General features: G+C 59.5%; 4 protein-coding genes across 9 annotated transcripts; 1 reads left to right on the top strand and 3 right to left on the bottom strand.

Annotated features, from left to right (window-relative positions):
* The first annotated feature begins 5,268 nt into the window (after positions 1-5,268).
* On the top strand, positions 5,269-8,984 carry DAZAP2 (DAZ associated protein 2). The gene is made up of 4 exons (XM_040539816.1): positions 5,269-5,387; positions 6,249-6,370; positions 6,859-7,101; positions 7,640-8,984. The coding sequence occupies exons 1-4, from the start codon at positions 5,375-5,377 to the stop codon at positions 7,766-7,768; spliced, it is 507 nt and encodes a 168-aa protein (XP_040395750.1). The 5' UTR covers positions 5,269-5,374; the 3' UTR covers positions 7,769-8,984.
* Positions 8,544-13,097, bottom strand: LOC121061246 (small cell adhesion glycoprotein). Of its 3 annotated transcripts, none has more exons than XM_040539818.1 (4): positions 12,359-13,097; positions 10,043-10,130; positions 9,818-9,895; positions 8,544-9,717 (listed from the first exon to the last, which is right to left on the bottom strand). In XM_040539818.1, the coding sequence occupies exons 2-4, from the start codon at positions 10,071-10,073 to the stop codon at positions 9,545-9,547; spliced, it is 282 nt and encodes a 93-aa protein (XP_040395752.1). In that variant the 5' UTR covers positions 10,074-10,130; positions 12,359-13,097; the 3' UTR covers positions 8,544-9,544. The 3 variants fall into 3 exon arrangements, with proteins under 3 accessions (XP_040395752.1, XP_040395751.1, XP_040395753.1); XM_040539817.1 differs by having other exon boundaries at positions 12,743-12,881; XM_040539819.1 differs by lacking the exon at positions 12,359-13,097 and adding an exon at positions 11,955-12,093.
* A 93-nt stretch (positions 13,098-13,190) lies between these two features.
* On the bottom strand, positions 13,191-18,777 carry BIN2 (bridging integrator 2). Of its 3 annotated transcripts, XM_040539716.1 has the most exons (12): positions 18,326-18,638; positions 17,207-17,287; positions 16,971-17,025; positions 16,736-16,830; positions 16,487-16,582; positions 16,306-16,413; positions 16,129-16,214; positions 15,596-15,671; positions 15,026-15,108; positions 14,013-14,811; positions 13,734-13,814; positions 13,191-13,646 (listed from the first exon to the last, which is right to left on the bottom strand). In XM_040539716.1, the coding sequence occupies exons 1-12, from the start codon at positions 18,482-18,484 to the stop codon at positions 13,563-13,565; spliced, it is 1,803 nt and encodes a 600-aa protein (XP_040395650.1). In that variant the 5' UTR covers positions 18,485-18,638; the 3' UTR covers positions 13,191-13,562. The 3 variants fall into 3 exon arrangements, with proteins under 3 accessions (XP_040395650.1, XP_040395651.1, XP_040395649.1); XM_040539717.1 differs by lacking the exon at positions 13,734-13,814 and having other exon boundaries at positions 18,326-18,777; XM_040539715.1 differs by having other exon boundaries at positions 16,487-16,830; positions 18,326-18,575.
* A 352-nt stretch (positions 18,778-19,129) lies between these two features.
* Positions 19,130-21,465, bottom strand: CELA1 (chymotrypsin like elastase 1). 2 transcript variants are annotated; one of them, XM_040539796.1, is made up of 8 exons: positions 21,054-21,465; positions 20,853-20,935; positions 20,657-20,757; positions 20,287-20,412; positions 20,025-20,161; positions 19,645-19,790; positions 19,419-19,568; positions 19,130-19,238 (listed from the first exon to the last, which is right to left on the bottom strand). In XM_040539796.1, exons 1-8 carry the CDS (start codon positions 21,091-21,093, stop codon positions 19,221-19,223), a joined length of 801 nt encoding a protein of 266 aa, XP_040395730.1. In that variant the 5' UTR covers positions 21,094-21,465; the 3' UTR covers positions 19,130-19,220. The 2 variants fall into 2 exon arrangements, with proteins under 2 accessions (XP_040395730.1, XP_040395729.1); XM_040539795.1 differs by lacking the exon at positions 19,130-19,238 and having other exon boundaries at positions 19,289-19,568.
* Between the last annotated feature and the right edge of the window lie 341 nt (positions 21,466-21,806).

Raw genomic sequence — 21,806 nt, 5'->3', positions numbered from 1 at the left:
AGGGCTAAACCCTCTACGGGGCTCAGGGCTTTGCTCCAAAACCACCCCAAAAATCCTCTCCGAGGCTGACGAGGAGGGAGCTGGAGGCCCGGGCAGGAGCAGCGCCTGCCTTGGCCCGGGGAAGCCCCAGTAATAATTCAAGAGGCTCCATGTTCCCGGCATAGCATTAGCCTCAGATCCAGCCTCCCGGCGTAATATGCAGGAGGCTGAGCTCCGAGCCAGACTCGGCTCTCGCAGCCGGCCGGCATCGCGCTCCCCGCCGCAGAGCCTCCCCTCCCTGCCCTCCCTGGGGCTCGGGGGAGTCTGGGGGCTTCGGGGCACGCGCTCGGAGCCTTGGGAGGCTGCTCTGGGAAGGTTTTGCCCGAAGGGGATCCACGGGGTCCCAGAAGCGAGGATGCTCGTGGCTGCTCGCACCCACCGGCCACGTAGTGCAGGGGCATGGGCCACGGGGTCGGTGCCAGCGCCCTGTGCCGCGGTCGCTGCTGGATTCCTGCCCGCTGGTGGACCGGGAACAACACTACCGGAGGCTCTTGGATCCTACCGGCAGTTCTCGGCTCTGGGCACGGCCGTGCGGAGCCGTGTGACATGCCCCAAAGCCGTGCCGGTCCCCAGGCCCCTCCGCCAGCTCGGGGGGACCTGGGCTTCGGGGACGCCGGGAGAAGGAGCGAGGAAAGGCGCACAAAGGGAACTCAGGTGCAACGTGAACCCTGTCACCACGCAATTAAAAGAAGGAAGAAAACTATTTCTGTAATTGCAAAGCTCGTTAGAAGCACAGGTGCAATTCTGCGGCTTTTCAAGCCAACTTACGGACCAATTACAGCCTGTTTGGAATCATTAAAAAGAAAGGCAGCGAAGTGTATTCTCTTGCATGTCGTGTCTTTTACAATTTTTTAAATTGCAACTTTCTTCTTACCTCCTGGCAGGAAAAAAGGAGGAAAACAAAGACAAAATCTCCAACTTAGCATCTCAGTTATTGGTGCCTCTTAAAAATGAGCACGGCTTGACAAAGCTGAATTATTTTTCTTTCACATCTGTGTTAGCTGAAAGAATTACACCTTGTGTCTGTCCTTGCAGAAAAAGCCAATGCACTGGTTTATAACTTTGTCTTTTAACACCTTTTCCAGTCCATCATAAGATTTTCATAACTTTTTTCCAAAATGAACTTCTGATCATCCCATGAATGCAAAAAAAAAAAAAAAAAAGAAAAAAAAAAGTATTTGAAAATTGTAATAGGCATTCTTGTTTAAAAAAAAAGCGTAAATACCACGGGCGGTTCTTCCCAGGCTAAAATTCTCTCCCACGTGCCTTCCTGGGTGTACAGAAAGGTTTCCTGAATTAATGCAACCTACCCTCGACTAGCCTCATCTTGCAACACACCGTGGCAATATTTCGTGCCGGTTAGCAACAAATTGGAGGAGCTCAGCGCACGGCGAGGGGGGCCGGGGGCTTACGCTGCATGCTCACATTCAACAAGAATTAAACAGGTGCTCAACGCCTGGCCGAGGCTCGCGCCCAGGCACAAATACTGACAACAGGCAGCCATCACCGGCCACATTTTCGTTAATAACCGAACTGGATATGTTAAGCATCTTTGCTTGCATACAGCTGCTATTTGAGACTGCAGCGCAATTCTGCTGAGAGCCTGGTTTGCATATGCTGTGCTGTGATTATGAATATTTAAATACCTCCATCTAGTTGAATTGCAGGCTCATTTACATACATTGGCATACTGCTTAATATAATGCATATGGGGAACAGGGTGCACGTTGCATTTTTAATTTTTCTTGAAGAGGAATTGATTTTATGAGTGCTGAAAAGCTTTTTTTTCCTCAGGAAAATAGCCTGTTTGGAGAGGGGGGTGGATTTTAATTAACTGACAGGAAGAGCTGGCAAAACTAAAATGCTGACTGCAAGAATGTGTCCTTTGTTCCAGAGCTCGCTCTGCCGACGAGAACTCTTGGTAGGTGACCAAATTAATATCACAGCTCTCTTGCCCACGCTTCTTTCGCTGCTCCCATCACACACAGCAATGGGTCAGAGAAGGGTTTGCACCTGACCATCCTGCTTCTGGCACATCCAATTTGCTACGGAAAGGTTTCCAGCCCTGCCAGGGACGTGTATACCACAAACCAGCCTATTCCAGATGTTCCAAGAACTTAATGACTGGGAGCGCAGGAAAAAGGGAGCCAGATTTTATTTTGGTCTCCGCACTGCAAAGCGACTCCAGCGGCTCCCAAACCTTCCGCACACCTGAGTTAAGCACTCGATTTCTTTGGTACTCCGACAGATCCAGCCTCTGCCCTGTTTTTCTCCTTAGAGCTGGAAATAGGCTCTAAAATTTCCATGTTGTTTTTTTTTTTTTTTCAGGCCACTTTGTTGTGTTGGACGCAATGCAGTCCTGGCAAATCCAAGTACAAATCCCCTCGATTTCAGTGGTGTGGGGAGGAAGGGCATGATTTTCTCCAGGTGGAAGATGTCATTAAATAATTAACAACTGATTATTCATTGTTTTTATATAATTAACTACAGGCCTACACCCATAGCATGTCCACTGTCTCAAAGTACTTTTTGCCTCCAATTACTCACATGAGCAAAGTTTCACACACACAGCTCTGATTTTAAGGCCACAGATATCAACAGCAGAATTTTTACGCTTTAAGTAACAAAACAGCAGTCGTTACCCCAGCCAGCTCTGCTTTTAATAGCGGTTAAATAACCCCGTGTTGTGTAAATAAGGACTCCCAGCCCAGGCCTCTGCTCACCCGGATCCCAGAGCTGAGCATCTGGGCGTTATCTCGTTCGTGTTATCTGCAGCAGCCCCTTCGCCCTCCAGCTGTGCCCGGTGTGGGAAGCAAAGTCCGCGGCCAGGCATCCCGAAACCTCCTCCAGGTTTCCATCCCGGGGCTGCGCAGCACGAGGCACCACGAGCCGATTTTACACAGCTTTGGGCTTTCATGGGAGTTTTCCTCTTGGACTCACAAGAGACCCTTAAAGAAGGCAACGGGTGATAAAAATACAAATGAAACAATCCCAGGGCGTTTGAAGGCAGCTGCTTTCGGAAGAGCCTGGCTCTGCTGGCTGGAAATGTTTTCTCCTTGTCTTTCACACCTCGCAGAGCATTTCCACTTGTCCTCTGCAAGGAAGTTTTCTTTATAACGGTATCAGGGGAGCGGAAGAAGGCACGTTTCTTGGAATAAATCAGGAGCTGCTGAACGGCCTGAACCCCCGGCCGCTCCAGCAGGTTCCAGGGCTTTGCAGGGTTGGGTTCGGAGAGAAAACATCAGGGCTCCGTCCCTCAGAAATCACCTTCCCAGTGCAGCTCCTTCCCCTTCCCTTGCTTTCACCCCCCTCGCTCTGCATTTCCATGGGCAAGTTCCAAGCCATCTTCTCTCCCACTTTAAAGGGTAAATATTTTTTTACAGTTCCTGTACAGTTACAAGGTGAAGAACATTTTCTAGGCATGAATTATTTATGAAGCCCTCCCAGGCACACCAGCCAGCTTGCATATTCATCAGGCACCCAGTACATTATTCATGAGAAGTTTGCTTAAATTGGGAGAGAACAATGATATTGTTGATTGAGATGCCTGGAAATGAGCTTGAAAAAGAGGGCTGTGCCCTCAAACGCTGGGCAAAATGCAGCCAGAAAGTTCATCAAAATCACAAAAGAAAGGGAGACTGGCTTTCTTTATTGTGCTCTTTCATTGCCACCCATACGCATTACTATATATATATTTATTTATTTTTAAAAAGGAAGACTTGACACACAGACTCTGCACCATACCTTATCTAAGCACAGCTCCAGACCCCTGGCTGAACCTTCTACTCCTGGATCTTCAGCAGTTTATTACTTCCAACAGATTTTTGGAGTGTCAGTTAGCCCTAAACTCCCACCAAATTTGTTAAGTGTTGTTACAGGAAACCTCACCCTCGTTCTCTAACCCAGTTTTGGATCAGAGGCAGATGCCGGGGCTTTGTTGAATGGGGCTGGTATTAAATAAATGGGACTGAATGGTGTTTGAAGGCCCGGACACCTCCGCATGGCTGTGGAAAGCATCGGTGGGGAGGCCGAGACACCGGGAGCACCTGCAGCACTTGGGTGATGCTCCTAAACATCGCTGTGTCTTTTGGGACACATTTTGGGACAGCCTCTTCGGGTTAGATCACTGAAGTTTATTCAGGCGGTAGATCACCAGGGCAAACGTGGAGACCGGGGACTGCCCATTTTTGGGATTCGAGGCAAAAAGAGTGCTTAGACCAAACTTAGACCAAAGAGGTGTCATTTCCACAAGGCCCTGGGGGATCTGGGGCAGCTGCGGGCTTCTGGAGGCAGAAAACGGGGCCCTGAGGGGGGCCTGGGGAGAGGCCTGGGGCCTGTCCTGCCCCCCCACGGACACGGCGCACAAGAGCCCACACAACCTGGAGGCCTCAGGAGCCAAGCGAGCGCTAGTCGCGCTAATGAGCTGCTCTCCCTGCTGATGCCTCACGCAGTCCTTGAGGCTTAATTAAGCTTAACGACGTTTGGAGGTCAGCGGCCATTCCCAGTCTTTTAAGCGGGAGCTCAGAGGCGGCTTCTGGGGGTGCGATTTGGGGGGAAGCAGGGGGAGCACCAAGGGCTCTGCTTGGCCCCCCCCCATTTCCTTAGTCCCTGGCCTGGGAAAAGGCCTGGTCTGACCCCCCCCAAATCACCCCAGGCTATGCAGGGTTATACCCCCTCCAAATCCCCCCCTGGGCCATATAGGGTGACTCCCCCCCCCCCCCCCAAATCACCTCAGGCCATACCCATACAGGGTGACCCCCCCCCCATATCACCCTGGGCTATACAGGGTGACCCCACCTCAAATCACCCCTGGTCCATACAGGATGACCCCCCTGCCCCCCAAGTCACCCCGGGCCATACAGGGTGACCCCCCCCCACCCCAACGCCCCTGGGCCATGCTGGGTGACCCCCATACAAACAAATGGGCTACACACGGTGCCCCCCCCCCAAATCACTCCCGGGCAGTACAAGACCCCCCCTCACCCTCAGGCCCTGCCTCTCCAGGCCCCCCTTTTACCCCTGGAATCTACCCACAGCCCCCCCCCCATACCTCAGTTCCCCTCCCTCAGCCTCAGGACACCCCCCCCGTCCCCCCCCAGGCCCTGCCTGACGCCCCCCCCCCGCCCCAAAAGGTCAGGGGGTAAAAGGGGGGGGAGCGGCCCCTTTAAGAGCGCTCGGCCCCGCCCCCGCGCGCGGTGACGCAGCAGCGGGCGTGGAGCGGCCGCTTCCTGCCCCCGCCCCCCCCCCCCGCGCCCCCGCGGGCCGCAGTGACAGGCAGGCGGGAGCGCGCGCGGCGCGGGCACAGCGGGACCGGGCCGCCGCCGCCGCCGCCGCCATGAACGGCAAAGGCAAGGACCGGGCCGCGCCGCGACCCCCCCCCGCCCCGCCCGGCGCCACCCCTACCCGGGGACGCGGCGCCTTTAAGGGCCTCGCCGCAGCGCGTGACCGCGCGGCCGGGCCGGGGCCGAGCGGACCAATGGGAGCGGGGCGGGCGGGGGGGCGGGCTCGCGGTTGCCATGGCGCCGCTCGGCTCGGCCGGGCCGTTAACCCTTTGTGTGCCGGACGGTGTGTGGGGGGAAGCCCGGTGACGTAAGGGGCGGGGGGGCGTTAAGCGCTGGGGGGGGGGGGAGCCTTCGGGTGACGTCAGTGGATCCCCCGCATGACGTCACGAGGGCCGGGTGAGGTAACGGGGGGGGCCCTCGAGCAGGGGGGGGTCACTGGGGCGGGGGGGGGACCCCGCAGGCCGGGGGGGGGGCAGGGACTGGGGACCCGCCCTGGTGACGTCGGGGACCTCCCCGGGTGACGTCAGGGGGGACCCGCTTCGCGGGGGGGTGGGCAAGGGGGGGTTCGGGGTGACGTCATGGGGGGGGCACGGGGACCCCTCCGGGTGATTTGGGGAACCGGGGGACGGCGGCGGGGGCCGCTGAGCCCCCCCCCCAAAGATAAAAGGGGCCGGGGGGGAGCGGGGGGGGCTCCGGGGGGGGGGAACTGCGTCCTGCCCCCCCCCCCATGACCCTGGGACCCCCCCCGGGCAGCCCCGAGGACCCCCGGGAGGGTGGTGCTGGCGGGGGGAGGGGTCACGGCCGCCGCTGCTCCCCCCGGGGGGGGGGGGTCCCGGTGTCCCCCGGTGCCGCTCCGCCGCGCGTTTCCGTTTTGGGGTGAATTCTCGTGTTTCTGACTCGCGGCGAATTGCCGTTTTTTCCCCGCAGGGCAGTACCCCCCCCAGCCCGCCTACCCGGTGCAGCCCCCCGCCAACCCCCCCGTGTACCCGCAGGCCCTGCCGCTGCCCCAGCCGCCGCCCTACACGGACGCGCCGCCTGCGTACTCCGAGGTAGGTGGGGGGCTGCTCGCGGGGTTTGTTTCTCCTAAAGAAAAGGAATCCCTGGCTAAACGTGTCACTCATTATTATTATTATTATTAATTATTATTATTATAATTATTTTTAATCTGGAGGGCTGGTTTGCTGCTCCTATCCCTGGGCCCCAAGTCGACGTGAATCCAAGGCACGGGCGTTGCTCGGAGCTTCCCTTTGAGCTAAGGGGATCCCCAGCGAGCCCCCAGCCAAAAATCCGTCTGTGGCAATGTCCTGGGTGGACTCGTGGGCGCTGTGGGGGATCTCTCCCCGAGCAGCAGCAGCGGGAAATTGCCCCCCCCCCCCCGACACACACAACTAAACGCCCGGGGCAGAGCGCTCCCCTGGGCAGGCAGGAGGGTGAAAGTCTAGCTCAGGGCTTGTTTTGAGTAAGCAGGTGGGTGTGGGGAGTAATAAAGCTCTAAACCTGCCTGCGTGGCTTTTTTCTTTTTTTTTTTTTTTTGCAGCTTTACCGTCCCAGCTTCGTGCCTCTGGGGGCCGCCACCGTCCCCACCATGTCCGCGGCGTACCCGGGCACTTCGGTCTTCCTGCCCGTGGCCCAGTCCGTGGCCGTGGGTCCCATCGGCTCCTCCGTCCCCATGGCCTATTACCCCGTGGGCCCCGTGTATCCCCCAGGCTCCACGGTCCTCGTCGAAGGCGGCTTTGATGCTGGAGCCAGGTTTGGGGCCGGCGGAACAGCCAGCATCCCTGTGAGTACAGCCAGCTCCTCAAGGCGTCGCGCGCTTCGGTCGTGGGGGTGCGCGGGGGAGACGAGCCTGGTTTTGTGAGCAAAGCGAATTCGTCGCGTTGGTTGGGAGAAAAGGAGGCTCCTGCCTTCGTGCGGAGGGTTTTGCTCTCTCTGAGCTCAGCTGAGAGCCGCCGACGTGTGGCTCCGGGGCTCTGTCTGCTCGCAGACCCCAGGGCAGCCCGGGGGCCACACTGTAACATGCCCCGGAGGGAGGCAAGGCAGCAGCAGGGCTGCTGGGTGACCTGGCTGCAGCTCGCCCTCGCTCCCTGCTGCCCTGGAGCTCCTCAGACTCGCGGCCACGCCAGGGTTTTGCTCCTCCGCACGCACAAAAAACCTCCCAAAAGCAGAGGGCAGGGCGTGGAAGCCGAGCGTTTCCCACCCTGGCCTCGATCCCCGCCTGGCAGCCAGCAGCAGGTGCCGGGAGCCCGCGATCCCAGGTGGATGGGTGCCAGGAGGAGCTGCAGCGCTCCTCCAGCCCCCGTCCTCTCTCTCTTCTGCAGCCCCCCCCTCCTGGCTGCCCCCCCAACGCCGCCCAGCTGGCCGTCATGCAGGGAGCCAACGTCTTGGTGACGCAGCGGAAGGGGAACTTCTTCCTGGGAGGCTCAGACGGCGGCTACACTATCTGGTGAAGAAGGAAGGGGCCGGGGGGAGAGGGGGGGGGCTACATTTGTGTAGGGAAAGACATCACATACCGTCAGCACTTCTCACGATGTAACTGCTTTAGTCCATATTAACCCGAGGTTGCAGATCAGACACACCGCTGCGAGGTCTCTTCCTGGCTTGGCGCGGCGGAAAGCAAAGCGAGGAGCCCCCGCGCCGAGAGCGGGGCCTCTGCTGGAATGGGGAGGGGAGACGGATTCCCCAAACGAACGCGGGCTGGGCAGCCCTGCCTCTCCCTCGCGTTTCGCTGGGGTGACACCGCAGCGCTGTCGCTGGGCTTTATTAATCGGCTGCTTTGGGGAGGGCGAGGGAGCCGAGCTGGTGGCGGGGCGCGACCCCTTCCCCTCGCGTTCGTGCTGACCGAGCCCCGCAGACGTTGGGGTTTCCCCTCCAGAGAAGCAAAGGTGCTGGGTAGGAAGCGAGGCAACCTTCACCTCCCAGTACCAGGGGCACCTCGGCGCTTCTTCCTTCCTGACCTCACTCTAGAGCGGATCCCTCGAAGCACCCTGTGCTCGCAGTCGCCCTTCGCTCCCCTCTAGGAAGGTATGCAGCTGGCGTGTGTCATGGGATTTCTTTTATACACTCCAAGTAATCTTGGATTTCTTTGCACATTAGATCTAATCAAAGCCATGCTTTGGTGCCAGAAACACAATGCAACTCATGTTTGAACGTTTCATTAAATGCTAACTAGGCTTTTAGGACTATGCTTAATAAACCAACTCTTTTTCTTTTTTTTTTTTTTGAACTCAACCTGGTGTCCTGACACCACAACTCCTTAAGGCTGTTGTTCAAACAGAGAGGCTGGTTACCATCTGCACAAGGGTGTGTAGCAACTGTCAATCAACACACAAATTAGCTTGGTTAATCAGTTGTTTTACGAATGCATACTTCAGAAATGACTTGGGTATAATGAAGTCTTAGTAGGGTTAAGAAGAATATTTCAGGGATCCTCAGTGTTTTTCTTTTTTTGTTTTGTTTTATGAAGAAAAATATCAGATTCAAATATATTTTATCTCAAGGTTTCAGTTTAATCTAAATCTGTGTCCTGTATATGTTGTGTTTAACCATCCAACTGACTGTTATGGAAGTTCAGCATTACGTATCTCTCTGTATACACTGTGGTGCACTTAACTTGTGGATTTTTTTATACTAAAAAAAAGTAGAATAAAGACTATTTTGAAAATTTGAATAAAGTGGCAGACTTGCGTTAGACTTCAAATAAACCCCCTTGGCTCCTGCCCGTCGCACGCCTTAGGGTTTCTTCGCTTATTTCCTCTTTGCTGCTATTTTGCAAACTTCCTCCTTCAGGTTTTTTTGGGGGGGCTGATTTAAAGGAGGAACTGCCCGTGCCAGCAGCCCCTTGTGACTTGGGTGATCGATCAGGCTGCTTGTAAGCATTCTCCACCTTAGCCTCGAAATTAGCCACGCTGATTACCCCAACCCTAAACCCAGAGCAGAATAACTTAATTGTTTTGTGAGATAAGGAAAAAACAACAGCGATTCTTCACGCATTTGTCACTGGGCTGTATTAGGAAGCACCAAAGGGAGGACAGGGTGCGAGCAGCCGGAGCGGGGCTGTGCTCTGCCACGCCTGGTTTTTATCTTGTATGGTTTGCTTAATAAATTAAGGGAAAAAAAAAAGGAAAAAAAAAAGAAAAAAAAGCTAGATCCCAGACTCTGAGAAATTTAGGCCACATGGCGTCAGACCTGAGTGCAAGAGAGGGGCGCGCGCTGCACCCGGGGGCTCAGATGAAATACTCTTCCTTCTCCTTGGAGGGGGCGTCCTCCATCTGCACCGACACGTCCGTCTCGGCCGCCGGCTGCTCGTAGGTGAGGTAGCTGCCTTTGTTTCTGTACAGGTAGATGATGATCACCACCAGGACCGTCAGCAGGGTGATGAACACCAGCGTGATAACAACTGCCGGGGGGAAAGGCGGAGAGGAGCAGGATTTAGCCCCAAGCGGTCTGTCCGGAGCTGCTGCCCGGTCGGCGGGGTGGCCGCGGCATGGAGCCCCTACCTGCGATGACAGCCGTGTTGGCGTCCTCATGCAGAGGGGGGGTGTGCGCCTTCTTCAGCCCTGGGGTTGTCAGCTCTTCTGCAGCAGCGTTGGGGAAGGAGAGAGGAAAGTGAGCGAGGCCGGTACCGAGCCGGCTCTGAGCTGGACAGGGCACGCGGTGGCCTCGGGCGAGGGCTCCTGGAGGCTTTTGGGGCAAAAAGGCAAACAGGGGTCCCGGGGTCTTACCTGCAGCTAGCGGGGGCTGAGCTCCTTCCATGGCATCGGCCCTGGCGCTGCCGGCTCCTTCCAGGCGAGGGTCTGGGCTCCTTCACGACTACCAAGAAAAGGAAGAAAAGCTGTGAGTGTGCAGGGCAGGGGCCGGCACAGCACGGGTCCGCTGCTGTGAGGGGATCGGTGCTGAGCCAGCACTGATGGTGCTGGACAGCCGGGAAACGCTCAGTGCAGGGGCTTTGCTCGGGCTGGTAGAGAGGCGCAGGCTGGGGCAGGAATTGCTGCTGCGGGTTGGAGCGAGCCGTGCCGGGGCCGTGCATCCCAGCCAGCAGGCGTGCGTTGGGGAAATGGGCTGCAGGTTTGGCAATTTGCTCTCAAAAGTTTTAAGTTTTGCGGAGCCAAATTGCCTTTGCCTGTAAAGCCTTGCAAAAACCTCGCAAATCTGACACCCGGAGCTGCTGCAGCCGTGACTCTGCCCCTGCAAAGCTCCCTCCTGAGCACGCTGGGGGACGAGCAGCCACCGAACCCATCCGCAGCAACAACCTTGGCAGCCCCCAAAATAAGTGGTCGCTGCTGCTGCTGGCAGGCCCGGGGCAACGGCTCCTGCGCTCGGGCACAAGTGACTCAGCGGCCCTGCGGAGAGACGCCGCTAGATGTCAGGAGCAAATTAATCTCACCCAAAAAAAAAACAAAAACCAAAAACAGAAAAAAGAAGCAAATTGAACCACCAGGAGCGAGCCGAGCGCTGGACGCGTGCCCGAAGCGGGAGCCGCTGGATGCGGCCCCCTGGCACAGCCGGGGATGCCGTGAGGGTTGGAGACGCCAGGAGCTGCCCTCGGGAGCTGCCCTCGCCCTGCTCGTCCCATCGTGTGCCCGTGTGACTCAAAGTGCTGTCGGGCCGGGGCTTGTTCAGCCTGAGCGTGCAAACCAGCCCTGACAGCAGCAGGGTTTGCATCCAGCCGCCAGCGGAGCCCAGCCGCCGGGGCGTACAGCGCCGGGTGAATTTGGGATCACAGCCCCCTGCCCGGCCGTGCGGCGGTGCTCGCGCTGTGCCCGCTCAGCAGACGGGGCCCCAGGACCCCGAGATGCTGGGACCCCGAGCTCGACAACTTTGCCCCGGCCTCGACAACTTTGCCCCGGGCTCAGGCGAGCCGCGGACCGGCTGCAGAGCGCAGAACCAGTTTCTCGAGTGCGATGCAGAGCAGACGGTCCCGCTGGCACCGCCGCTGCAATCCAGCGTTGCAAAAAAACCCGTCTGAGCCCAGCGATGTGGGACAAAGTTTCAAAGCCCAGTGCAGAAGCTTGCATGGCATTTAAACCAGGAAATTTGCTTTAAAGCTCTGCCGATAGCGATGTCTGGGCGGAGGAGCTGGGAACGAGCCATCTCTGGGGCTGAAGCTGCCTTGCATGGGGACAACCTGCAAGCACACAGCCTCCGAAGGCAGCTGCTGCCTTGCCATGGAGCAGCAGCAGCTTGGGCTGCTTTGGAGTAAGGGATGGATAATATTTCTGTAAGAACCTACTGCTGGGATTTCAAGGAAAGGAGGAAAAAACGCTGCTGATTGCACAGGAAGCTGGGTGCTTTGAGGAGAGGGGTCCCTGGGGGGCATTCGGCCAGAGTTTTGTTTCTGTATAAACACGGTGCTGCCCATGGATCCCTGTAAAGCTCGCTGGAGCTATAACCAAAGCAGCCGGCACGCACCTGGCCCCATTTCACCCAAAATTCAGCTCTGGGAAGAGACTCCGGCAGGAAAACATCATCACTCAACCATTAAAGCAAAGGCCCCCCCGTGTTGCATCCCAGCAGGAGCCCGGCCACCCCACATCGCTCCCGTATCCCTCCCCACCGCACCGGCACCATGGGAAGGAGCCCCCGTGCTCAGCATGGGGGGGCCCAACGGGGCAGGGATCGCAGCACGGCGGGTACCTTGGTGGGGCAGGATGCGGCCACGAGCTGACGTGGGGTCGGGGTGTCCGCGGCACGCAGGGTGCTGTGCCACAGCCAGGCTGACCCAGCTTCCCCAGCGTGCCAGATCCCTACAGATCTCCATGTGCTTTTAAAGCAGGAGTTGGGGGGAAAAAAAAAAAAAGCTACCAAAAAACCCAACCCGAATCTTCCTCATTCTTGCGTGCTGGCCAAATCCTCCGAGTTGCTCAAGAGCGGTTCCCACGGCGGAGCCCTCCCCGCCCTGCAGCTCCCAAAAAGCTTGAGGGCAGTCGGGTGCAGGGGATGCTCGACACCCCCTTCGCAGCCCCCAGATCCCAAACCCAGTGGCCAGAGGCTGGGGCAAGCAAAGATGCTGGGTGACCCCGTTTCCTGCTCCGTCTCACCGCGCTACATCCTGGGAATGGCGCCTTGTGCTCTCCCAGCGCCCTGCCGGGCTTTTGCTCGGGTTTCTGCTGATTTAAGCTCTGTTTAAGCTTCTCCCACCTCTCGCCGCGGTGGGCTGAGGCCGTTCCGCTTCCTGCTTGCTCCTGGGGAAGCCGCTCGCCAGCGGAATCCAGTGGCCGTGCACCCATCCAGGCAGCGATGCTTTGGCACGGCAGCCTGGCCCCTTTGCAGCGGGGCCGAGCAGATTTCACCACCCAGCAGCTCCACGGGGCAGCCACCGATGCAGGGCCTCGTGCTTCATCGAATGCCCATTTGCTACGCAAACCCACGCATGCAGAAACACCCCTCGGGCCCCCCCCGAATCTCCCCACATCTCCCCGTACCTGTGCCAGCTGCGCCGGGGCGAGGGGCTGCCGGCACCATGTGCGCTCGCCGCTGCCTGTGCAGCCTCGCCAGGGCACAGCCCAGGCGTTTCCCCTTCCTGCCTCACCTTTCCAGTTCCACTGCCCTGATAATAAAGGCTGCAATTCCTCCCCGCTTAACCCCTTGCTGGCGAGGGAGAGGGGATCCCGCAGCAGCCCCGTGGCCACGCGAGCGCTTTGGGTGCGCGCCAGAGCGGCCACGCATCGCACGAGGCTCGGCCAGCGGGGTCCGCTTCAATTCGCAGGATTTCAAGGCGAATTGGGGCTCTTTTTCTGCATGGCAGCAGATTTTGGGGAGAAGAGCAGCCAGCCTGGCGTGAAGAAACCAGCCCGACGCCTTCCTCGTGAGTCACCGCAAACCGCAGAGGCGGCCTGGCGGTGCCGGGGGAGAATGGGGAAACAAATCCCACCTGGATCCAGCCCTAAACCCACAGGCAGGGAGCTCCCACGTGAGCCGGTGATGATGCCCAGGCATCCCCAAGCTGTGCTTTTTGGCAATTTTGCGTGGGCTGCTCCAGCTGTGCCGCATTGCAACCCCCCAGCGCTGCCTCTCAGGATGGAGATGAGATGCCCGGCGCCGATATTTCGGCCCTCGGTCGCCTTTCCAGAAAATTCCACCTCTTCTTGCTGCGTTTTCAGGCACCGGTGTCTGCCCTCTGCCTTTATTTCAGATGTGACGGGGGGGTTGTAAAGCGCGTTACGGTTAAACAAAGTTATCTGCAGGCAGCCCCATAAAAGCTCCTTCCCCTCCCTCCGGCCCGCACCTCTCCGGGCGCTGGGCTCACAGGGACGTGAGGGTTTCGCTGGGGTCCTGGGGGGGGTCCTGGCTCGCGTCCTGCTCCAGTTCCCCGGGTGTCCCTTGCTCCTGGGGACACAGAGAGCGAGGTGATGCCGGGCTGGAGACCTCGTGCTTCGGTCCGTGGGGATGAAGCAGAGCCCTCGCTGCACCCACCTCAGTTTGGGAGCCGGGGGGGGCGGCACTGTCCTGGATGCAGCCACTTGATCCCTCCTCGAGGGCCAGCTCCAGCCCCATCTGCAGCCGGATGAGCAACGCACCGGGCTGGGACTCACCTCCTTGCCCCCCCCCCCACACCCCCAGCTCCATATCCTCTCGCTGGGGCCAGAACCGCTGGGAAACATTTGCTGGGTGCAGCCCCCAGCACGGCGTCCTGGCCCCCCCCGCCCCCTCCGGACCCCAGCTCGTGGCACGTCACCCCCCCGCCGCTCTCACCTGCATTTTGGCCGCCTTCGGCGACACATCCACCACCTCCACGCTCTCCTCGGAGTCGCTGTGCTCTCCCACGGCCCCAGCGAGCTGGCACGCATCCTGCCCACCGCCCAGGGACGGGCACCCTCGTGCCTCTGCCGTGGGCCCGGTGGCACCGTGGGTGCTGGCTGGGGATGGCGGGTCCCCCCCCGAGCTGCCTCCAGTGCTCTCAGGACGTGCGAGACCCTCGCTGTCGGCACCGTCCGGATCCTCTGTGGCACTTTTTGGCTCCGCTGGCACGGTGCTGGCAGCCGTGGCAATAGCCTCAGATAAAATCAGTGAGGCCAGGGAGGCGGCGATGCCCTCGGCTCCCGCCTGCACCCCTCCATCAGCCCCTGCCGCCTCCGGACCAGCAGACACGGGGCTCCCAGCCCGGCTTTTGGGGAGCCCAGGGGACCCAGTGCCCTTGGACACCCCCGTTTCAGGGGACGGAGCTTCAGGGGTGAGGACAGGCTCCTGGGACTCCTCGCTGGAGACCGATGCGGTTTCTGACGCAGACCCCATGCTCGCTGGTGAGGCTGGAGGAGGACCAGGGACGGGAGCACCCAGCTCGCCAGCACCCATCTCCGCGGGGCCATTGGAGATGCTTTCAGCAGCGTCGCTGCCCTCCTCGGGGGATGCTGATGCCATCTCCGCTTCCAGCACGGGCTCCCAGTCCGGGCGTGGGGCCGGCGAGGTGGGTGGCTCGCCCGGTGCCTTCCCTGGGCATGGGTACATGGCTGGGGGGCTCACGGGTGAGGAGATGACCAGAGAGCGCCGGTTGCTGCACGGAGGGAGGACAGAGGGGAGTTTAAGTCCCTGTGAGCCCCCGAATGCCGCTGGATCCCACTTGGGTGCATGCAGCAGCACCACCACAGCACCCTGCACCAGGAGATGCTCGTCCATCCCCAGGGACCGCAGGCAGAGCCTGGGGGCTGCAGCACCCATCTGCTTCCTTGGGGAGGGGGCGATTCAGCGGCGTGAGCCTCCCCCTTTACCTGGAGACGCCTTTGATGATGAAGACTTTGCTGGAGTGCTGCTTGTCCAGTTTGCCCATCACCTCGTAGAGGTCGCGGTTGAGCTGCACGGGCAGGAGAGAAACCCATCAGAGCCCCCTGGGAACCCCGGGGCTCCCACTCCCCACCCTGCGTGGGCTTGGAGCCCACTGCCATGCCCCTGGGCAAATCTCAGTTAAAAAGCGGCTGGTTTGGGACCGGAAAGCAGCCCCGCTGCCGAGGAAGTCACATCTCCCATCCTTCCTCTCCTTGGCTCTCGAGGCAGCAGTCGGTAAAATTTTTTACCCCAATGCAACTTCCCAGGGCTGACGTTAACACAAAGCAAGCAACCCCCCCCCCCCCCCCCCCCCATTTATCCACCACAGAATCAATTGATAAAAAAGCTTTTTTTCCTAGCCCCAGGACCGCTGTAACTCTCAGGTTAGGCTGGGGGAAAACAACAGCACTCGTCACCCAACAACGCCATCGGCACGCTGGAGCCAACGCGGGTCCCTACAGCAAACGGCGAGCAGCGCGACGCCGGCGAGGGGGGAGGAATTCTGGGGGTCTTACCTTGCTCATCTCCTTGTAGAAGATGTCCCGGAGGTTGGAGATGTTCTGGAAGATGGTCACGTAGCAGGCAATGCGGCTGCGGGAGAGAAACCGGGGTGAGGCAGAGGGAGGAGGGTGGCCGGGGGGTTGTGGAGCCCCCCCAGCCACAAGCACCCATCCCTGGGGGGGGACGAGAGGGGCCTGGGTGCGTGTCCCGGGCTGTCCTGCTGCGGGGGCAGTGCTGCCATCTCCCGGCTGTGACTGCCCCACGTCCCCAAGCCACCGCACCGCCGGCAGCACCCATGGGGGCTCAGGGGAGAACCCCCCCAGTTCTCCCCAGCAGTGGACGAACAGCGCCGAGCTGGCACCGTGTGGTTATCAGCCAAGATCTGGGGAGCTGCCACACATAAATTTGCAAGGCTTTCGCTCAGACAACGCCATTCCAAGGGGCCCACTTGGGTTTTGGGGTGGGGGCTGGATTTGCCGCCCTGCCCCCCCAGAAGGTGCATTTTGGCAGAGCAGAGCGGGCTCGTCCCGTGCGCCACGCACGATACCTGCTGTAGAGGACGGGCAGCTCCTCCCGAAGCTCCCTGTTCAGGTCTTCAAACACCGCCTGGGCTTTGTTGAACTCCTCCTCAGCCTGCGGAGAGGCAAGGGGGGGGCGTGGGGTTCCCGGTGTGATGCACGGCCCCGCCGGCCACCCCGGGCAGGGCTCCCGCGCCAGCCTCAACCTTGGCGATTTTGGCCTCGTCCTTCTTTTTGGCGTTCTGCAGGGCTTCGAGGTGGTGCCGGGCGCTGTCGTAGTCCACCAGCTTGCGGCCCCGCTTGGCGATGCGCTCCTGAGGGGGGGGCACCGGGGGCTCAGCTGCGAGCCGGCTGCGTGCCGCGCCGTGCCACCGCCCGCGGGGGTACCTTAATGTCACCGAACTGCGCCAGGTAGTTCTCCATCAGCCGCAGCGCCTGATCGGCCAGCTTCGCCTCGTAGTCTTCCCACAGGAGGTCGTTGCTCTGCGGGGACGAAAAGGGGACAGGGATGAGTGGGGGCAGAGCTCCTGGCCCCCCACCCCCCCAGCGCTCGCTGGCTGGACGTGCTGGGCTGCCTCCCCCGGGAGCTGGCTCTGCGCCCCCCGACCCGCGGGGGCTGTCCCCAAGGGGGCTCACATCTGCTATGGCTTTCAGCTCCGCGTGGCCGTCCCAGTCGGGGCTGTAAATCTCCTGCAGAGTTTCGGCCACTTTCCGGGAGCTTTCGTGCATCACTGCGGTGGGGTTGCAAAAATTCAGAGCGTGCCGCAGGTTTGCAATGCATGGCAAGAAAAGGCAGCAGGGCTCGGTTCCCCCCGGCTCCACCGAGCTGCGTTTCCTGGGGCCGGGGTGCGGACGGGGGCTTGCACCCTACCTTTCACTGCGCTGACAAAAGCCTTGAGGTCTTTGTAGAGTTTGTTGCCTTCATTCTGCAAATCAAATGTATTGGGGAGGGGGGAGAGATCAGAACCCCATGGGCAGGGGTGGTGGGGGCCACAAGCCCACTGGGGACGTGCGGAGCACAAGAGGCTGTGGGCATGGGGATGGCACGGGCATGGCACGGGGTGTCCCTGTCCCCCCCCCCAGGTCCCCTCCGCTCCCTGGTGCAACCTGCTGCAGCTGGAAATTGTAGGCGCTTTGCTCGAACTGCTCGTCCTTGGTCTCGACGGTTTTGCCCAGTTTCTGCAAAACCTGCGATGGGGAGAGGGGGAGACGCATCGGCACGGAGCATGGCAGAGCTCTACCGGCCGGGGGGCCCCTCCTGAGGACCTGACGGCCCCAGCTTGGAGCCCACCCGGGCTGGGGTTTGCCTTAGGGATGCAAAACCTCTGCACAAAAAAACCTCAGTGGTTTTTATTTTTAGGGGAAAAGAGTGGCTTTTTTGGGAGCCAGGCCAACACGGCGTCCCTACCACCCTCATTTATGACACCCTACAGGTCTGTGCTCCCCAAAACATCCCTGCAGGTGAACCCAGGTGCAGGCAAAGCCCCAGGGTGCTGCCCCACTGGGAGCTGGTGACGCTGCTGGGAGGAGGAGGAGGAGCTGCGGATGAAGGCCACCCTCAGCTTCCCCATCACAGCAGCAGCGCAGTGTGAGGGGTGGCCAGGAAGAGGCTGGTCCCTGGAAGCGACCGGGGCCTGTCCCGGGCTGATACGGCTGCAGAAGGGCTGAATTTAGCCCCGAGCCCCTGCCAGGAACCGCGGGAGCTGCTCCTTGCTTTTTTTGGAAAAAAAAAAAACAGAGGGGATGGTCTCGAAAGAGCATCAAATCACCCCGTTTTGACCTGCTTCCGCAGCCCTTCCCCCTGCTTCCTGCCACTACAGCAGCGCTGCGGGGGCCACCCTGGTGCCAGGTCCCTGCTGTCACCGTCACTGCTAGGGACGGGGGACCCAGCCCCAGCCCGAGGGACCCCGGTGCCACCTGCACCCACCGCCTGGCAGCCTGCACCGGAAGATGTTACTTTTTTTGGAAAAAAATTGCTTTTTGAGGCTACCAAAACACCCTGGGGGGCTTTGGGGGCAAGTATGCAAACCCAAAGCCTTGCAGCAAGGGTGGAGTCTGCCCAGAGACGCGTGCAAGCACGCAGAGGTACCCAAATTAACGCCCCAAGAGCACCCATGGGTGCTGTCTGGTGCCCAGCAAGAGCAGCCCCTCGGTGCCACCCTACCCTCAACCTGGGAGAAATTCAATAGGAAGATGAAATAAGGGATGGGGAGGGCCGGGCCGTACCTTCTCCTGTGCCCGGCTGAACCGCTTCTGGACCTGCTTGGCGAAGAGCCCGGCTCCCCCGCTCTTGCCCTCTGCCATGGCTGCAGCTTGCCGCGCGGTTTCTGCTTTCGGCATCAACTTGTGGTCGAGTGTTTGCTGCGGAAGTTCGAAACGAGGCATCCGCTGAGCGCCCGGGCACCCCCCGCTGCGAGCCACCCCGAAAAACCCAGCCGCGAGGGTGGGACGAAGCGGGGCACGAGCGCATCCGAGCCGCGGTAACCCTTGCACGAGTTTCTGTTTGGGTTTTTAATTTTGCTTTTGGAGTCAGTTCTGCAATTCTTTGAGTTTTTTTTCCCACCCCAAGCCAGGCTGGGGCGTAACGTGGTGAGCCTAGCGCTAACGGGACGCACGTAAACAGGCTTTGGCCCTGCAGCCCTGGGCGAGGTGATGGCAGACACCGCATCCATCCCCTCTCATTGCAAAGGAGTTTTGGAAGAAAAACAGAGCTTGGGGGCAGGGAGAAATCCTGGCCCTGTCCCCCTACTGTGTCGCAGCTCCAGAGCGGCTCAGAGTGTTTTTCCCTTTGGCCCAAGGACGTTTCAGCTGCCCGTGGCTGGTTGCTTCTTCCCCGCGGATCTTTTCTGAGCCGCTGTGCAAGGCGGAAGAGGGACCTGGCCAAAGGGATGCCCCCAAAGATGGGAGGGCGAAGGACGCTGTGTGTTGGGGAAGAATTGCATGGGTGCAGGCAGGAGAAGTGGGGCAAAGCACCCTCAGCCTTGCTGGACAGAGACAACATTGAGCACTCTTGATGAAGAACAGAATTTATTGACACCAGCTCCGAGAGTTAAACGCCTCCGACTGAAACACTCCACGTCCATCACCTGGGCTGGGGTTTGGGTTCTCCTCCCACGGCCGCTCAGTTCTGGGCGATCACCTGGGAGGAGAAGCACCACGGGGCTGGGGTCACTGCCACAGAACCCCCCCCCAAATCCACTTTTTCTCCCATTGCCTCGCTAGCATCGCCCAAGCGGGTGCTTCAAGCCTCCCTGCTCGCCCCACTGTGCCAGCAGAGGCAGCGTAACGTGCAACGAATTTGTGAGTGCTCTGCTCTTACGTTGGATATCCAGGTCCTGTAGGCAGAGACGCGTGTGAAGACAGTGGGCTTGCTCTTGACATTGCAGCCCAAGCTGGAGACGAAGCTGGTGATGCCGTGGACCTGGTACTGCCCGTTCACCGCGCAGTGCAGGGGGCCGCCCGAATCACCCTGCCGGACCGAGGAACCGTCAGAGTGGGGATGCTGGTGGGGTGCCGGGTGGCAAAACAGGGTGCTGGGGCCGTACCTGGCAGCCAGAGCGCACGCCGTCCCCGCCAGCACAGACCATGGTGTTCTTGACGGTGGAGCCCCAGTAGGATGAGCTGGAGCAGGTCTGGTAGTCCACGACGGGCAGGTACGCCTGCAGCAGCACGCTCGACAGCTGCCCGTTAGCTGCAAGGGATTGAGCACCTCTTATCCCACAAAACGCCCCCAAAATTTTGCACAACTGCATCCAAGCCCGGGCAGCCCCACACCTGGAGCACAACCCCACGTTCTGCACTCTGGGACCTCAACTGACTTCAAAAAAAATGATTAACCCCCCCCTTTTTTTTCCATTTTTTTTTTTTGTGGGATTTGGGGGCAGGTGAGCCCTGGGGCTTCCCATCCCATGGTGGTGGCACTCACTGCGGGTGCGTCCCCAGCCGCTGATGTAGCAGGGGTAGTTGTTGGCCAGGATGGTGCCCTCCTGGGGCAGCACCGCCAGCTGCACGTAGCTGTTCAGGGTGGCAGAGCTGGACAGGCGGAGCAGGGCGATGTCGTACCTGTGGAGAGGATGCAAATTGCACTGCAGACACCCCCAGGATGGGGAAACGAGTGGTGCATGGGAAAAAAAACACTTCCAACAGTGATGCCTCCCCCCCAGAAAAGCCCTCCCTGGGTGCGTTACCCCGCAGCGACGTTGTTGATGTTCCAGTAGGGATGGACGATGATCTTGCTGATGCTGAAGATCTGCTCGGTGCCCTCGTTCTGGTCGATGTTGTGGTCGCCGGCAACAACGCGATAGGTCAGGTCGCTGCCAGGAAGGCAAGACAGCACAGGGTCGGGTTCCAAATTATTATTATTTCAAGAGTTAACACAACAATCATCATCAACACAAGGAGATTTCCCCAGGGACGGTCCTCCTTAACAGAGAGGTCAGCAAAGACCTCCAAGAACTGCTGCTCTTTGAGTGGGGTCAACCTACACTTCCCCTCGGCAAGGTTTTTAGTGGAAAATGGCATTTATGAGAGGCGGTCGGGGCCCCCGTGCCTGCTCACCTGTCCACGCAGTGGGCCGCCGTCATCACCCACTTCTGCTGGATCAGGGACCCTCCGCAGGTGTGGTGCCAGCTGCCGCTGTAGTAATACTGCAGGGAGATCTGGGGGGGGGACACGGTGCGGGGTGAGGTGTGGGGGTCTCACCAAGCAGCCCCGAGGGGACCAGAGCCCCTGGCTGCTCCCCACAAGGACCCACCTGCGAGGGCCAGGCGTGCGAGCGTGCTTCGGTCCCACCGACCACCCGCTCCGACCCCTCCGGCACCGGCTCGGCGCGGCATCCTGCGGGCAAAGGGGTGGTGATGCCAGCAGCCCCCGGTTCCGAGAGCAAGCGGGGTTAATCGTAACGAGGGTTCGTCAGCTGCTAACGAGCCCGAGGGCCCTGGGAGCTGGGACTTACCGCAGAGGGCGAGGGTGGCGAGGAGCACAAGCTGCAGCATTGTGGTGGTCACCTTGGAGCTGGGCCTGTTGTGAGTCCAAACCCTCGCCCGGAGCTGGTTTTAAAGGGGATGGAGAAGGAGGGACGGGAAGAAAAGCAGGTGGCTCGGCCCTATCGAGCAGCCTTGGTCCTTTTTCCGAAAGATACGTGGCCACGAAGGTCAGGAATGGAGCCCCAGAGGTGCCAGGGACTGAACACAACCTAAATGCAAGTTACTATTTATAAACGTGGTTTTTGCCCCAATTTACACAATCGAGGCAGGATGCATTCACCTGGCTCCCGCCACCAGCAGTTTGGCACAGCTGCACTGCCACATTTCTCCTCTTCCTTTTGGCTCCCCCAGCCACTTACAGCAGCCCTCCAAGGCATCAGCAAAGCGGGATGCAGAGGCCTGACCCCAAGCCTCCACTGACTTTGTAAGGGCATCAGAAATCCACGGGGAGACAAGGACAGGCTCTCACCTTCTGCTCTTTGAGCTGCTGTCTGCAGCATGCGTGTCTCTAAACCTCACGTTCATCCCAGTCCTGAGCCCCGTGGGTGCCCAACCCATAGCTCTTGCAACAGATTTCTCTAGGGGATGTCTCTGAGCGTTTTACCCAACACAACAGCAGCACCTGCATCACCCAGGGGTGGGAAAATGGGGATAAATGCCATGCAAGACCTTCACCCCCTACAAGAAAAATAAAAATAAATAAAAATCCCACCCAGCACAGC

This window comes from Cygnus olor, chromosome 29 (genome assembly GCF_009769625.2).
Source record: "Cygnus olor isolate bCygOlo1 chromosome 29, bCygOlo1.pri.v2, whole genome shotgun sequence".
Lineage (NCBI taxonomy): Eukaryota > Metazoa > Chordata > Aves > Anseriformes > Anatidae > Cygnus > Cygnus olor.
This window is presented reverse-complemented; position numbering and strand designations above follow the sequence as displayed.